General features: G+C 42.6%; 1 protein-coding gene across 1 annotated transcript; it reads left to right on the plus strand.

The window, feature by feature from the left end:
- Positions 1–582: 582 nt before the first annotated feature.
- On the plus strand, positions 583–6,719 carry LOC104941780 (FYVE, RhoGEF and PH domain-containing protein 6-like; the record flags this gene model as incomplete). Its single annotated transcript, XM_010766916.1, has 15 exons — positions 583–739; positions 1,245–1,332; positions 1,839–1,889; positions 1,989–2,047; positions 2,132–2,203; positions 2,503–2,571; positions 2,694–2,777; positions 3,248–3,327; positions 3,446–3,548; positions 4,285–4,428; positions 4,525–4,627; positions 5,030–5,124; positions 5,242–5,370; positions 5,455–5,603; positions 6,188–6,719. Coding segments are annotated over 15 exons (1,426 nt in total), but the record flags the coding sequence as incomplete, so codon positions are not given.
- Positions 6,720–17,119: the final 10,400 nt, after the last annotated feature.

The following is a 17,119-nucleotide window of genomic DNA, read 5'->3' on the forward strand; positions in this document are numbered from 1 at the left end:
CATCTGTGATCATGTCTATTCTGCAGTACTGCAATACTACCTGGTACAAATGTTTGTCAGCAGCTTTAAAATCAAAACTGCTCCACCTGTTAAAAATCTGCTCAAAGATTGTTGGTCAACCCTGTCAGAGACTCTATGACTCAGCCTATCATAACAACCTAGTGATGCTGTCCAACAACATCATCTCTGACCCAAACCATGTTCTGAACAGTGAATATGAACTGCTTCCATCGAATCGGAGATACAGGGTCCCACGATTCAATAAAGTCAGACTGAAGCACTCCTTCATGCATCAGTCAATCCTCACAGTAAACACAGAGCTAAATCCCAGGTCAAATGCACGCTGAAGGCTCTTTGAGCATGTTTTCTCTCACTGATTGTGCTGTTATGTTAAATGCTTGTTGTTTGTGTTTCATGTATTGTGTCTGGATACTTTGTCTGTTGATGTTGGACATGGAGCTGCTGTGACGCAAGTCAAATTTCAGACTTGATCTGACAAATAATGTAATATCGTATCGTAATATCGTATCGTATCGTATCGTATTGCTTTATTCACTAAACGGTTTGTCTGTCTGTTCACAGGAGCGATCACCAGAGGCTGTCGGACATATTTGTTCAGAAGGGTCCTTACCTGAAGATGTACTCCACCTACATCAGACAGTTTGACAACAACGTGGCTCTGTTGGACGAGCAGTGCAGGAAAAACACCGCCTTCGCCGCTGTCGTCAAAGAGTTCGAGGTAAAACTGCAAATACTGCTCTTAATACAAGGATGAGTGAGACAAAGACAATAAATATGTACTGTGTCGGGTACGTGTGTGTGGGAGTTTTTTATTCTAAACCTTTTTTACACTGTTTTTATTCAGTATGTTTTCTAACAGAAGTTAGAAGTCTTTTCTTAATTTTTAATTTTTTACAGCTGTAATACAAGGCTTTTTCTGGTCTATACATTCAATTGGACTAGGCTACAATTTGAATTCCTGTTGTGTCCTTTCAACAACTAATCACTTAGGAAACTCAGTACATCAGCATTGTTTTTAAAGCAGGACTTTAATGGGGATTGTTTATGTTGCTTTATGTGAAAAATACTGTTTTAGATGCATCTACACCTGCACAGTTACTACAGGCTTTTAAATATACTGACGATGTCTGGTGCTTCAATCAAGAATTTGTATTGGTAGCAGCCATTAATTTACTTCTATCTCCAACGGTTAACTTGAAGCGTCTGTGTTCGTTTTGTCTCAGATGAGTCCAAGATGTGCGAGCCTGGCTCTGAAGCACTACTTGCTGAAGCCGGTGCAGAGGATCCCTCAGTACCAGCTGCTGCTCACAGGTACACACACACACACACACACACACACACACACACACACACACACACACACACACACACACACACACACACACACACACACACACACACACACACACACACACACACACACACACACACACACACACACACACACACACACACAGACACACAGAGAGAGAGAGAGAATCCTTGTTTATGTTCTACGATCCTCTGCACACTGAAGGAACTCAGGAACTCTGGACTCAAGTCTTTGTTTTGGTTCCATACTGGCACCCAGTGGAGAGTTGGGGTACTGTAAACCTGAGGAGTTCGACTCAAGACAAATCCTGCAGAAAAATCTTTAATATAGAACATATTTGTAAAAGAACAGCACACTGAAACTTAGGAATGTGAAATAAAACTATTATCATATAATAACGGATGTAATCAAATAAGTTACCTTTTTGTTGTATATCTTCTTATGTTTCCCCAAGGCTGTTGATTTGTTTTTTTTGCTTTATAATAACTTGAAACTTATTTTCCAGATTATCTAAAGAACCTTCCAGAGGACTCTGAGGATTATAAAGACACCCAAGGTTTGAAAATACTCATTATTAACGTTTACCAGGACAATCATATGTGCTAAGAGAAAATGTATGCACAACACTAATGTGTGATCTTTGCTATCTGTGCAGCGGCCCTCGGCATAGTGAAAGAAGTGGCCAACCACGCTAATGACATCATGAAACAAGGGGTAAGACCTTATTCCACATAAAGCTTTAGGTTCTGTCTACTCCAGCCGTGTGTTTCTCCTCACTTCTCTGATTGTCTTTCTCAGGATAACTTTCAGAAGCTGATGCAGATTCAGTACAGCCTCAACGGCCACCATGAGATCGTTCAGCCAGGCAGGGTGAGTATCAGAAATGTTTTTTTAAGGATTTTAAGTTCCTACTGAGGCCGGGAGACTTTTCACACGGGTGTCAATTCTCACAGATGGCTGCCAAATACCAGTTTTACTCATTTAATTGGCCTATTTGTAACAGATACAACAGTGCCATGAATAATGGGGCATGTTCTCGGTGCCAAAAATCACTTTCCATCATTGTGCATTGGTTGTTTAATTCTTTTTATAGACTGATGTTTTTATTCAGCCACTGACTCTACCTGTTTTATGCAGCCCATTTAAAACAAACATGTCTATATTTGCAGGTGTTTCTGAAGGAGGGCACTCTAATGAAGCTTTCCAGGAAAGTCATGCAGCCTCGCGTATTCTTCCTGGTGAGTAATTTAGTTTTAAATATCTGTAAGCTATCCCCTTTTTCCTCTCAAAATGAAGTTCATTTAATTCAATGAATTCTGCGAATCCGTGTTTTCTTCCTAATTGTTTGTGTTTGCTTCAGTTCAATGATGCACTCATGTACACCACTCCCGTCCAGTCCGGCCAGTATAAACTCAACAGCGTCCTCTCTCTGGCCGGGATGAAGGTGAGAGACATCACACTGTGACAGTGGCCCAAACCTATTTCATCCATTTATTTCTGTATGTTCTTTTATTGCTAGCCAGAGGATTTACACAAATAGAACTACAAATACTTGCCTGTTTTGATCCTACATCACTGCACAATCAAATGCCTTTATGGGGGGCATTCACATTGGCTTGTGAAAGAATCTTGTACTTAACTTTTCATTTATATTTCAGTATGAATAAATACACCTGTCATCAGTTTTTACTTCCAATATTTATTTAATATGTTGAGATTTATTTATACTGACATTTCTTCATATGTGTATCTGCATTGAAACATGAATTATTTACGCTGTAACAACAGTGCTCATACATTTTAAAGGTGCACAATCTCTGTTATTTATATAATAAACATGATATATAAATAAATATATATAAATAAACATTGATTGATTGTTATTTATGGATTTCTGTGTTTGTAATTCTCCAGGTGAGTAAACCGAGCCAGGAGGCCTATCAGAACGAGCTGAACATCGAAAGCGTTGAACGTTCTTTCATCCTGTCTGCCAGGTCAGCATGCAGCCTCCGTAATCATCACAGTCTGCACATAAGTAGCTATAAATATTTATAAATGTATTACTTGTGTTTGCTGTAGCTGAGAGTAGCTGATGTGGGTTTATGCTTGCAGCTCGGCTACAGAGAGAGACGAGTGGCTGGAGGCCATCGCTAAGGCCATAGACGACTACACCAAGAAGAAAATCACCTTCATATCCAGTCGAAGTCAGGAGGAGGTAAAGCTACAAATCTCTGCGGGTGTTTGTCGAGTGTATCTGAAAAACATGTCAGGCTGCAGCTACATATTATTTAGCATCCAGGACTGTACTCACAGAAAACCTGCACTCTTTTTACACATCTGCTCACTTATGTAAATATATTTAACATGTTCATTCAAATGCTTAACGTTTTACTTTGATATGTTGTATCAAAAGTTACTTCATCACTTTATTTAGAATTTTTCTGTATTATTATTGAAATGTTTATTCTATTTTATCTTTATTTTTACCTTGTTTGAATCCTGTGTTTCACTCTGACCCTGTTGCTGCTATAAACGCCTGAATTTCCCCAAGGGGATAAATATAGCTCCATCTTATCTTAAATAACAAAGAAAGGTAGAACATCCTGCCATTAAACAGGCTGGAATTGATTTGTTAACCCTGCTTGAAAAAGGACGGACAAGATTAATCGATTATCCAAATATTTACCTTTTTTCTGCAAAAACACAACTTTAAATCTTCTTTTTACCATAAATATGCTGATAATTTTCCTTTTAAATTCAACAAAAAAATATTCTAGCAACTCTAAATCTGTTATGATGTCCATATTAAACAAAATTAGGCTAAACTTGACTAAGTCCTTTACCTTGAGAAAAGCATTTAAAAATGTGTTATCGAGTAAGACGGAGCTATACTATATTAACCCTCGATTGAAAGCTAGCTGTAATAACAATAATCATCTGTGTTCTCGCAGGCGGAGTGTGTGGTGGACACCGGGGCCCCGCTGGGTTCGAAGGCTCCGATCTGGATCCCAGACCTGAGGGCCACCATGTGCATGATCTGCACCTGCGAGTTCACGCTCACCTGGAGGAGGCATCACTGCCGCGCCTGTGGACGGGTCAGTACCACTCCGCTCCTCCTGCAGCACATTCCTTAAATAATTAACCCCCCCCCCCCCTCATTTCTTCATGTTCAGTACATGTGGTGTCTGCAGGTGGTGTGTCAGGCGTGCTCGGCCAATAAGTACTACCTGGAGTACCTGAAGAACCAGCCGGCACGTGTGTGTGATCACTGCTTCGTCAAACTGCAGGAGAATAGTGAGTAAAGAGGGGGTTTTCTGAATTCAGCTGCAAAATATCTGATTACAATTCTTACCAAATTGCATATTTCAAAACCAATAACGCAGTTGTGAAATGTTACTAAATACTGTACTTGACTACACATTTTAGGTACCTGTAATTGAGTATTTCCATTGTATGCAACTTTATATTTCTTCTTACATCTGTAAGCTAGGATTTAAAAGACTTATTCAGGGACTGAATAACTCATTTTAGATTTTTGTCTTTTCATTGGATTTGTGACTACTGACAAAAACAAAAATACGGAATACCATCTTTAAAAACGTAACCTTTAATATTAAATTGATTATTTCCTTTTAGTAGAATCTTAGTCATTTAAGTCTTTTTTGTTTATTTTCATTGATTTCTTTTTTTTTGTAGGTGACCGCTGTGCTTCAACATCAGTTTCTCCAATTAAACCTGGAGCTTTCTCCTTCACCAGGAAACAGAAGAAGATCCCTGCTGCACTAAAAGAGGTGAGAAACAAAGATCTACACAGCTGGGATACTCTTTATGACTAAGATTTGGTGTAATCTTATATTTAGCGAGTAAATGTAACCCGATTTATTTTTCTCTTGCTGTTTTTTTTGCAGGTATCCGCCAACACTGAGAACTCCTCGATGAGCGGCTACTTAAACCGGTCGAAAGGATACAAGAAGCAGTGGAAGAGGCTGTGGTTTGTCATCAAGAACAAAGTCCTGTACACCTACGCTGCCAGCGAGGTACTGACACGGTGTTATTTCTCATTTTACTAAACTGAGTAGCTTTTTGTATCTTTTTGATTGAGTAATTGTTTCTCCCTCCAGGATGTTGCTGCGTTGGAGAGTCAGCCCTTGCTCGGGTTCTTCTTGAGAGAGGAGAAGAACGGGCCGGCTCAGAAGCTGCAGTTTAAGCTGTATCACAAAAACACGCTGTTCTACATCTTCAAAGCTGACGACATCCCTACCGCACAGAGGTATCTGCACTGAAAATGGCAGACAGCGCCTGAAGATTACAGTCCTATTTGTTAGAAATACAGCAGAAGAGCAGTTGGTCTATGTGTTTACATAGCAGATAAACACTGACATTGGTCTAATAAAGAAGTAATTAAAAAAGTTAAATTTATTTATTTACTGTAATACCTGCATTATTTTTGAATTACATAAATAATGTGTAATGTCCAATAGTTTGAGTAAAGGTAAATAATACAATAAATGGGAGGGGCGCACTTTCAATGTGGTCGAATACACATTTACTGCTTCACCATGTTTGACCAGTTAGATGCTGTTATTGTGAAGCAGCAGTAGTAGTAAATGTTAGCCTTTCATAGCGGTTAACAAGAAAGAAAAAAAACAGGAATGGCGTACTTGCTACTAAAAAGTTAAAACTACCATATAGCGAAACTTACTACAGATTGTTTTATGTTGTATGTAAATGCCTTTTGCACAATCAAATTTAAAGACAAAATATAGATATTTCTTCCCCAAATATACATTATTTATATTAGAATGTGTTGGTCCCGATGTTAGCTAATTTTCTGTTTTCTATTTTTCTCTTTAGATGGATCGAAGCCTTCCAAGAGGCAATGATCCTCGAACAGTAATTGTGTTTTGGCAGCCTTGAAGTCACATCACAGCCCCGGAGCCAGTGGATCGAAAACGTACGACCCCCGGCTGATTTCAGGTCAGGGGTCCCCGCTCAGGAAGGACTCCGGTCGGACTGTTCACTTTAAAACAGAAATACACTGCAGAACATTACTGTATGTGGGTGGGGTGGGGTGGGGGGGGAACCTGACTCTAAGGACTGGAATCTGTTTTCCTATACATTATTTTCTACCAACAATAGCAGCTGAGGTCAGAGTTAATAGATGTTGCAGCTGCGGGTCAAAGGTCAAGTCCAGAAGCACGTCTGTGGAAGTGAGACAGATCAGTGGTCAGGGTTAGGAAGTCTGGGAAATATATTTAACTGCAAACGGATGAAGGAACTACTTTTTGTGTGAAACAAAATATACAAAACTATGCGCATTCCTTCAAGCATGTTGACATTGGCTACAATAAGTATTTTAAATCCTACTGTGTGATTTTTCTTAAAGGGATAGTTCGGATTTTATGAAGTGACTATGTGTGCGTTTCACTTCGGTTAAATGGATTCCTTGCGTCCCTCACTTGCGTTGTTTCCCTGCGACTAGTCCCTCCCACCAGGGAAGCATGGAGAGACGCAAGGAAACCACGAGAAGCAGGGAAATGAGTTTTAAGAGCAATGGGACGGACAAGCGTTTGTGATGACGCCGCACAGCTGATCGTCTGACAGCAGCCAGATCAGTGCATGCGCTGCATCGTCCAATCAGTGAGCGATACACAGTAAGGGGGCGGGGCGAGTGTATGAGGATTTCACTGGAGGATGGTCTGGTAGTTTCTCGATTATCGCTCCTCAATCCTCGGTCCTCCGGCACAAATAAGGCCACTTGGACGCTACTCAAAGTGGCGCAGACAAATCAACTTCCGGTGATACCGAGACAGAGGAGCAAGGAAATGAAAAATAAGAGAAGTGAAACGCACCCCATGAATGAGTACCTTATAAAAGCCCACTGCAAAAGATCAGAACTATGACTTTAATGCAAAATCTCAAGATGCAATTTTCAAATACACATCTCAAAATATTCCACATTGTAACATGTCATCTCAATCATGGTTGCACAGTATTGCGGATGTCTGTTTAAGAGTTTCAGGATTTAACAAGGTGGGATTTTACTGTGAAAATCCGCTCTTTAAAGAATCAGGAGCTGTTCTGCTCTTTAGTTTGATCTCTCTGGTTAAGAGATTTAACTCCTATATTTTTAAAGTTAACATACAAAACATTCAAATGATGGTTTTAAAAACGACATCCTGGAGAAAACTGGAAATGTCACGAATAATGTAGATATTTTTCATACATTTTTAAATGTATTTTTGCCTGTTTAGCCACATTAGAAATGGTTAATGGAAAGAGCAACATTGACCTTTTTTATATCAAAGCCGAGGGCTAATATTTATAAAATAGGAAGATTTATTGTTTTAAAAGCGCAGGCTGCGACTTGTTTTGGGAGTCAGGGTTTTGTAGGAAATATGTTTCCATCAGTTATTCTTTTAAAACTTAAAAGGTAACTTTTTAGAAAAAGATTTTTTTTAAATACTGTGGAAAGTATGCATTAACTATATTTCTAAGGAAATGCTCCAAAGGAAGAAGACATTTTGAATTGTTGTAGACATTTGTGCCTTTTTTATCTCCTGCTTTGAGAATAATTGCAATAATATAGGTGCTCTGTTTGACAGTCTTCACTAAATCAGGACACATTTAGGCACCCAGTTTGCATGACTACTCACTTTCTAACCAGGGTACTCGAGGTTTGTAGCTTTACAAACGATCATTTATCAGGTCGGTTTCTTCTTGGTTAGGTTGCCATATGTTGCACTACCCCATTATTTCACAGTGGGAGGAATCCAAATCCTGCTTTCTTTTAGTGAAGGAATAAAACGTTGAATTCTGTCTTTGTAGCTCTGACTGCTATTGTGTCTCATTCAGATGTGTATGTAGTGGAAATGAATCAGTAAACAGTTTCCCAGGATGCATTTCCTCATGATTGTACATTAACAGTGACCATTTGTAAAGGTCTGCTCTATCAGAGTTAGAGTCTCCTATAAACAAGGATTTTAAACTGTCAGGCAACAGTTTTAAATAAAGTATATATATAAAAAAGATCTTGTCCTTCTGTATAATTTCCTGTTTTTTGCTTTAAAGTGAACTGCAAAACCCTTTTCTCTACTTAATCACCAGAATGTGTGGAAGGCAGAGTTTATATCTTTGTGTAAACAAACAAACATATAAACTATATATCAATAAATATGAATAGGTAGACACAAACAAGATGGTAAGTCTTATGAGGTGTCTGATGTTTTGTATGTGTTATAAACAATCACATTTAAATCAACTCAAATCTGATTTTAGCTGTATTTTTAAATTAAGCTTTTCCTCAAAAATAAAATTGTCTGTCATATACAGTATGAAATCATATTTGCACATTCCCCAGAATATAATTTGCACACTTTTTAAACATTTACACGGGATGACGTATTTCCATTTCCGGCTAATTGAGCGTGTGGTTGTAAACTTCCGGTCTACGGTAAAGCGGTAGAGGGAAGAGCGATAGATAGCGTATAGATAGCAATAGATAGCGAGAGATATAGCAATATAGCATATCATTTTGAAGAGATAATCCATCCCAGGATTAGGGTTAGGGTAATGTTGTGAATCGAGTGACCTGTGTTCGTCGTCCATAACATACGCCTGCCCATACCATAACCCCACCACCACCATGGGCCACTCGATTCACAACATTACCCTAACCCTAACCCTAACCCTAATCCTAACCCTCACACCAGATACTGACTGGTTTTCGGACCCCCCCAGACCCCCCCAATAACTCACATGTTGTCTTTGTGACAAACTTTACTAACCTGTGCTTTTGCACTTTCCCCTTACCGGGATAATAGACTAGAAAAGCGGGGCTGCCTTTGTCATGCCCTACAAAAAATCCTTTCTCACACCTGGACTCGAGTTTTCCTCTGTCCTGTTGGTAAGCATAACACACTGACCCAAACTTGTGCATCCTGGCTAGATCACACCTTTTTCCTGTCAGTGCTGTATATGGGGTGGTGCCCATGTGCTTGTTAAAACACCGATTTCTGGTGTAAGCTGCTTCTTGGACCGCATAATGCCATAGACTCTTAGGTAAGTTACCGTCTATTAGCTTACACCTAGCCATTTCGAAAAGAGTGCGCCCTTCCCTCTCAGCTATCCCGTTCTGGTGCGGGGAGTAAGGACAGGACGTTTCGTGTCTGATCTTGTTCCTTCTCAGCAGTGACTGAAACTCTCTATTTGTAAACTCTGTTCCGTTGTCGGACCTCAGGCATTTTACGCTGCCATACGGAGCTACATCTGCAAGGAATTTCTCTGTGGCCTGAAGTGCGTCACTCTTTGCTTTGAGAAAGTAAACAAACACTGCCCCTGTACACACATCTGTGAAAGACTGCATATATTTAAAGCCACCTATGGACTCATTAGTTACTGGACCGGCTAGATCTGTGTTAACTAGCTCAAGTGGTGTCTTTACTTTTTCTGTGGGACCTCTGTTCCTTGTTTGAGTGAACTTTCCCTTTATACACACATCACATTCTTTGTTAGGTCTATGCTTTTCACCGTTAATGTGCATGCCTACTGTTACCGCCTGCAGCTTCAGTATATCCTCGTAATTACAATGACCCATGATCTCATGCCATGTCTGAATATCATGACTGACATTACACACATCATTTTCATTACATTCTGTTTGTAGATAATACATTCTCTTGTACACCTCAATGTTAAATCTCGTACCGTCAGGCTCCACAAGAACATCGTTACCTTCATTGAAGAACACCTTGGCACCATTTGCAGTAGCAGATTTTACAGAAAATAGTTCTTGGGGGAACGAGGGTATGTAGAGGGCGTTCTTCAACGTCACTGTACACCGGCGCCCCTCACTGTCTATGAGGCATACCTGTGCGTCTCCTCTCCCGTGCGCCAACCCGAAAGTGCGCTTCCCGTCTGCCAGCTCCATGCTGTGTCTCTCCGGCTCGAAGGTGCTGTCAAAGTTCTTGAATCGGTTCCTATCGTTGAGAATGTGGGACGACGCACCTGTGTCCACGATCAGTCCCTTCCTTTGGGCCTGCTGCTGCTGCGCTAACCAGCTGGCGTATGCTCTCTGCGCCCCGAAGGTGAAGTCCTCTCTTCCCGCTGCTCTCCGGGCGTCATCTCGACTCGCCTCACGTCCACCGCTGCCGCCATCTTGTCCACAGCCGCCATCTTGCACGTGCGCGTACCGAGCGCTCTGTTCGCGCTTCTTTCTACACACTCTATCTGCTTGTCCCGAAGTTTTACAGAAACTACACCAAACAGTTTTTGTGCAATTATCTTTTCGGTGACCCTTTTCTCCACATCGCCAACACGCCATCTCCGTCGGGGGTCCGGTCTTTTTCTTTGGCGCTGCTCGGGCCTTCATTACCCTTTCTCCCGCCTCCTCGGCGACCGGGTCTGAGTCTTCTGAGGCCTCGTAGTTCCGCAACTTGACCTTGAACTCCCCCAGCGACATGTCCGCTGAACCGTGCGTCACCAACAGTGTGAACGGTTTATACACCTCCGGTAGTCCCCTCATAACCATCGCCATCATTAATCCATCGCTCGGTGCTTCTCCTGCACTTTTCAGCGCCGTGATGATCTGCTCCGCCCTGATGACGTATTCAGTCACCGTCTCTGTGTTAGCTTTCTTCAGCGCGGTCAATGTTATATACAGGGATACAATCCGGGGCCTACCTCTGCCGATGTAGTGTTCTCTTAACACTTTTAGACTCTCTCGGCCTTTGTCCTTTGTGTCCTGGAATATCAGCCCCAAGCTCGTGTTGTCTAGGAGTGGTGCTAGCTCGCAGTATGCGTCGGCGTTCAGCTTAGTATCCAGGGCTCGCGCGGCCTCCGTTATTTCTCCCGTGAGGCCCGTCAAAATTGTCTTTTTCAGCCCCACTCCGTGCATACAGCACAACATCCGCTCTTCCCAGAGCTCGTATTCTTCTGCCCTTCCGTCAAACGTGGGCCACTTGCTTCTGCCTCTGGTCGCCATCTTTTGATTGTAGCTTAGCTTAGCTGCCCGTTAGCTTAGCTTTAGCGTCCCGCGGTTTTCCCGCCGCTAAACTAGCCTAAACTTTTCAGCTAACTAGCTATCGTTATTTCGCTCTTCCGTGATCTGGGCCCATAACCTGTTGACAGAGTCACATGTATAGCAATAAACTGGTCATGAAGACGAGGTCTTCTTTAGCCTTAACTGGCGTGGTTTATTTTCATATGAGCAACTTGACCTGCTCTCCATGAGAGCTAGAGAGAGAGAGAGAGATAGAAGGGGAGGGAACAATCCCTTATATCTGATATCTGACGTCAGCTACAATAGCTGCGCCTCCTTACGCCTATAGCGCCCTCTTACGGCCCGTCTACACTACAGGCATCAAAAAATCTTGAAGCTGGGCGTGTCTGAAGCTTGGCGATTTTTTGCGAGCAACGTGACCAACAACCAATCACATGAATCTCCCGCCCCGACATACAAAGCAATAGCAATGTTAAAACGAAGTAACTAGGATATAAACTCTCCAAACAGGCGAAAAACCTACAGTTCACCCACTGTCTCTGCCACCTCCCTCAATGCCTGGTTCCTCCGGTTTGCATCCCGGTAAATAGTTCTGGTCGTAAAGAACCGGGTGATCATACCTAATCTACCTACCTGTCTACCAAATAACTCACTCCTCGATCTGCCGCTACATATTTGGCGCTCCACTCCTCAAAACAACGTAGGTTGTCACAACAACTCTCAGCGTCGAAACGTTTATCCATAAAAAACTGTCCGCCAAGTCTGCCTGTACAGTCGACCCCCTCCAACAGTTCCTGGTTCAACGCCTTGATGCCAGTCTTCTGAGTCTGGCCAACGCTCCCCGCCGCCTCTTTCCCATCTACTTCCCGGGCCGGCGTTTCTTTTTCGTTGGCACTGGGGATTCGACCATCGCCTTCTACGCCGGCATAAATCCGCCTACGATGAATTCTCTTCTTTCACCCTACACTGATAAAGGAATACAACACTCCTTGTCTCTCATTTCAAGTTCTTTCCTTCCACTACACTAATAAATAATCACAACCTTCCTTAGCTCGTCCACAATACTAGTCACTTCTAAAAGATTATCTCAAAAATCATTCACACTTCTTTTCAACTTCATTCATTAATGTACTTCATCAACCTCTTCAAAAATAACGACACTTAATCAGAAAAAGATATATTCTATACAAAAATCCACTACCATCCGACTAAATTCACCTTTGATCGCGAAGTGGAACATTATTCTGTAAGTCTGAGGACGTTCGTTTTTAGATCAACCACATCAAATAGACATTTTTGAAGCCCCTAGGTTCTCCGTTGATGCGTCGTGTCTTGAGAGTCACAACACTCTTTCTTCGCGCTGTCTCGGCCAGCCCCCTTGTTCTATATCTCCTGCGCCGTCCACAAATCCCGATCTACACAGACACCGACAAGCTGTTCTTATGCCGTCGCACGCTGCACTCCGCGTCTCCAGCTCTGCTGGGGTATCTCCGTCGCCTAACTCCTTCGTGGATAATTGAAGTGGACAACCACCGCGTCTGTCGTAGTAGCTGGATTCGTACTAGACGACCACTCGTCCGTCGCCTATGGTTGTCTCTCGCCACTCCCGTCACACTCACCAGCTCAGCGAGCCCTGCTGCCAACGCAGAGCAGCGTAAGTAAATAGTCGCTGTCCTCTCGGCCTCAGTATGTCTCGCCTAAGCCAAACTGAAGACAGATAGAGACTACGGCCTCGTCTGAGTCGTAGAACATACGCCGTCTCGCCCTCTTCGCGTTGAACCCGCGCCTCCTGTCGTGGTCGCCTCCTTCCTTCTACCTATTTAAATTGCTGTGTTCATTACACAAAAGTATCTGTCACTCCACGCGCCACCATTGACCTATCCTGCAACACTTCTTGCGGGGAGATGTGATCGATACCTACCTCAGGTAGCGCAATAGGGACGGTATTCATATTGATATAGTAAAAGACTCAGTTAAGACGATGACGTAATTATCTATGTATTCCAAAAGAAGTTACTATCCATTGCTACAAGGTAATAACTCGGACTGCCAGTGCTCTAAATTGTAACTCCTACATGTTCTTACATGAGTAGATGTTTTGTCTTAACTTAACTTTACATACACCACATATACAGGATCAGAAACTATAAAGTCTGTACCGTAACTCTAGTACCAAAGTAATTAATGCTCCTATTAAAAATCCAATAGAAACTTCGACGTACCAGCCATTGTCACTCCGTGAACGTGTAAGTATAGGATCCACTTTTCGATCTATACAATATAACTTCTATTTTTTTTTCTCTCACTTTACATCTTATCTATGGTATTTCGATTCCATCTCTTCGTTATCTTGGTACTATATATGAGTGATCTCTATTACACTAATCACTCATATTTTAAATTTCCACTTTCAAGTGAGTTGTTCCTAGTCTCCAGCGTAGATGTTACTTTTTCATTTTTCTGTCGGTATGAACTCGATGCAATGACTTGTCGTCTGAGCTGTCTACAGATAACGGCCCAAGCGTACGGTGAATATCTCATAGGTAATGTCCAACTGTATAATGTATTTACTACTGTCTTAGAAAAGTCCTATTTGGTGTCTTTTTTTCATTTACACAAAGTTTAGTTTCCCCTTATCACAAACAAAAATAAGAAGGTTCGCTTTGCACCCTTGCCGTCGCCAATATAACGGTCGCTCTTTAAGGGAATATCCACCGTCTACCCTAGGACACTATCATCCGTCGCATTTTTACGGACTCCGCCGTATTAGGCTGTGCCTTGTCTCAAAATCCGTTTACTTTCTCTCACACTACCCTCAGCTGCTCACGACTACTTCCTCTTGTTTCTCACGTACTATGTGCGCTTGACAGGACAGGATGACTACATTAGTTGACATTAGGGGCGTGGTCTTGCCCCTATCGTACTCTCCCTTCCCGCCCGTGAGAAAAGCTTCTACCGATGCACAGTTCGATTATGCTGCCTATGGAATCGGATTCTCAGATAGCCGTAATACGCCAGCGTGTCTTCGTCCGAATGTGAGGTCTTTAGCCACAAAAATTGTTGGTGTGCCCGGTGGTGGGGTATAGGTCCCCGTGACTGTCACTTTTCCACACAGCCAACTCCCGCGGTTCCTACAGAGAGAGAAGATTCAAACACAGACTACATATTGAACCTCGGTGTTAGTCCTGTACTCATTTTTGAAGCTACATGCCACACTTTTACCTAGAAAAACATGTCCCGGTATCTCCACTGTCTTTCCGGTCTGGTTTGCCGAAAGATACAATAATTAGGCCATTCCCCTTTCACGTTTTCGTGTCCAATCGCATGTCAAACAGTGTGTTCTGTTGTACACTCTTGCTCTTGTCAGTCTGGTGTCCTCGGTCTCGACCTGAGGTCTCATTCCACACCTCCTTTCTCTCTGCTGTGTCGGATCACATGACTTCGTGTCTGTACCGTCTCGCGTCTCCGCCAGTGTCGGTGAGCGCTCCTAGACTACCCGACTCTTCGTGGGATTCCCAGTGCGGCAGTGCCACGGAGTACCGTCACCCTCTATAGGCGGGGGGCCCTTCGTATTTGCGGGGTTGTCATAGGACTTTCTGATCAGGTCTCTCCTTCACTGCTCCTACGTCAGGTGAGAATGCCGCGTCGTATCTAATGACGATGTCTCATCACTAACCACATGGAGTCTGGAAATTCTCCGGTACTATAGCGGAGGGGACTTAGTCCTTTACCCTCTCTCGTCTACCTCTCCTTCTAGTCCGAGGACCTTGTTAGTATGAAAATGAGATTGTTTTAATAGCTCCACTGTCTGTCACCCTCCGTCACCCACATAGTTAGTTCCTCCCATAACTTCCCGTGCTGTCCATTGTTCGGGCCAAACATCGATTTCCCGATCGTCAGTCTCCCTTTCTTATCTGATGCCACTCTGTAAGAGGGGATCGTCGTATTAGACTGGTCACTGCTCATCAATACCGGTCTTCCGTCGGCTTCTGCTGAACTAAAATGTGGTCTAACCTACACTTTCGCTGTCGGATGGGACGTGCGTGCGGTAACTAATCCCTGTATATATCAATCCTTGTTGGACTTCAATGCTCTTCTTTCCTCTCTTCATCACACGTTCGATCTTTTTAGGTAATGCCGGCGGACTTTGGTCAGGACCCCGCTTTTTACTTACTCTACGAAGTATGTACAGATTAACTTCTGGTGAAGTATGTCTGTGGGTCACTGCGGGAACAAGTGTGTTTCTTCAGTTTTCTCACGTCCCTTTCACTAATTAACACTAAACCCACCGTACTAAACTAGTAGCCGTCGCTCTGTGTGAGGCGTTTGATCTGCGCGCACTTTCTATACGAGAGGTGGGTCTAAGTCTCTACTTCCCGTGGACTCGTCCAATGTTGGGGGTAAGATCCGTACCTGAAGCTTGTCAGAAGCGTCACACTTTATAGGGTCTTCTCTATACACCTTTTCTAGGACTTGCAAAACTCGTACGTCCCTCACATCTTGATCCGCCTTTGTGGTACACTGAGGTTTTTGATGATGTTACTCCAACCGTGTTTTAACTGACCTACATTTATTACATATCTCCTTTCCGGCAGTCCGTCGCGATTTTAAATAAATGTTGTACTGACGCGGGACTGCGATACAAAACATTCACTCATTCAATAGTCGTGAGTAAAATGACTAGGGTGCGTCTTCTCGTGGACCTAATGTCGTTTTTGTACCAAAAGCGCAATAGAATTTTTCCTATGTCGTCTATGCTTGAGCGAAACAATCGTCTTATCTCGTCCGCTCCCGATCCGCGAAGTTCGGATATCACTGTGCGTCTAACCCGGCCGGTCTGCGTGTTCTGTCTTCATGGCTTGTCTATTTCTCACACTCATACCATGTCTGTTATGTGTGTCTATAAGGTACCATTTGGTTTCTGTTTCGTGTGGTGTCTCGTCGTGTTCGATCTTTGTATACTTCGACGTGTGTATTGTTGTTTGTCTACAATAAATAGACCTGTTGGGAGCTTTCCTTTATGTATTACATTTTTTTCTTTTGACAACCTTTTGTGTTGCGTAAACGTGTCGGTCTTTGGGTTACCGGCTGTTTTCTCTCTACATTGTACTCTCTATATTTTTTATGTTGTGTTAGTTTGTATCTGACAGTAGTGTCTCCTTTTTTTTTCTCTCTGACTGTTTGTATGAAGGGGATTGTATGTTATCCAACGTCTTTTTGCCGATACTGGTTGTGACAGAGGTTGACTTTATTTTTTTTTCCCTGTCAAACCAGTCTCATCATTTTATAATCTTGTGTGTTTATTTTTTTTTGACGGTACAAGAATACAAACTTTTATATAAAAGAAACTTTGTCAACATGTCATATGTTGCAGTAATATAGTTCACCCTCACAATATCAGATTCATAATTATAGCCTAGACGTACATTGACGTGATATTGACAGGCTTGTGCATTGCCGGGGCAGATGTGAGTGTCCGGTAGTTTTATCGAAAGTTTGCGAAGCGGGTAAGTGGAACTATACCCCACTGCATCTTCTAAAATAGAATCGCTGTGACGTAACACCCCTCCGTACCGTACCGAACCGTTCGTAGTGCTCGTAGATAAGCCGTAGTTTTCAACTTGTTACAAGTTGAAAACTCCGAGCTACGAACCGTACGTCGTTAGTTTAGGTCAAATACGTTTAGGGCGGTTCACGTTCGCGCTCGGTTCGAGTTTGGCGCACGTTCTGACCCTCTCCGTCTTGGGCGCACAAGTAAAGGAGTATAAGGTTTGTCTTCTATAATG

Source organism: Notothenia coriiceps, unplaced genomic scaffold, assembly GCF_000735185.1.
Source record: "Notothenia coriiceps isolate Sejong01 unplaced genomic scaffold, NC01 NC01_scaffold00003880, whole genome shotgun sequence".
Classification (NCBI taxonomy): domain Eukaryota; kingdom Metazoa; phylum Chordata; class Actinopteri; order Perciformes; family Nototheniidae; genus Notothenia; species Notothenia coriiceps.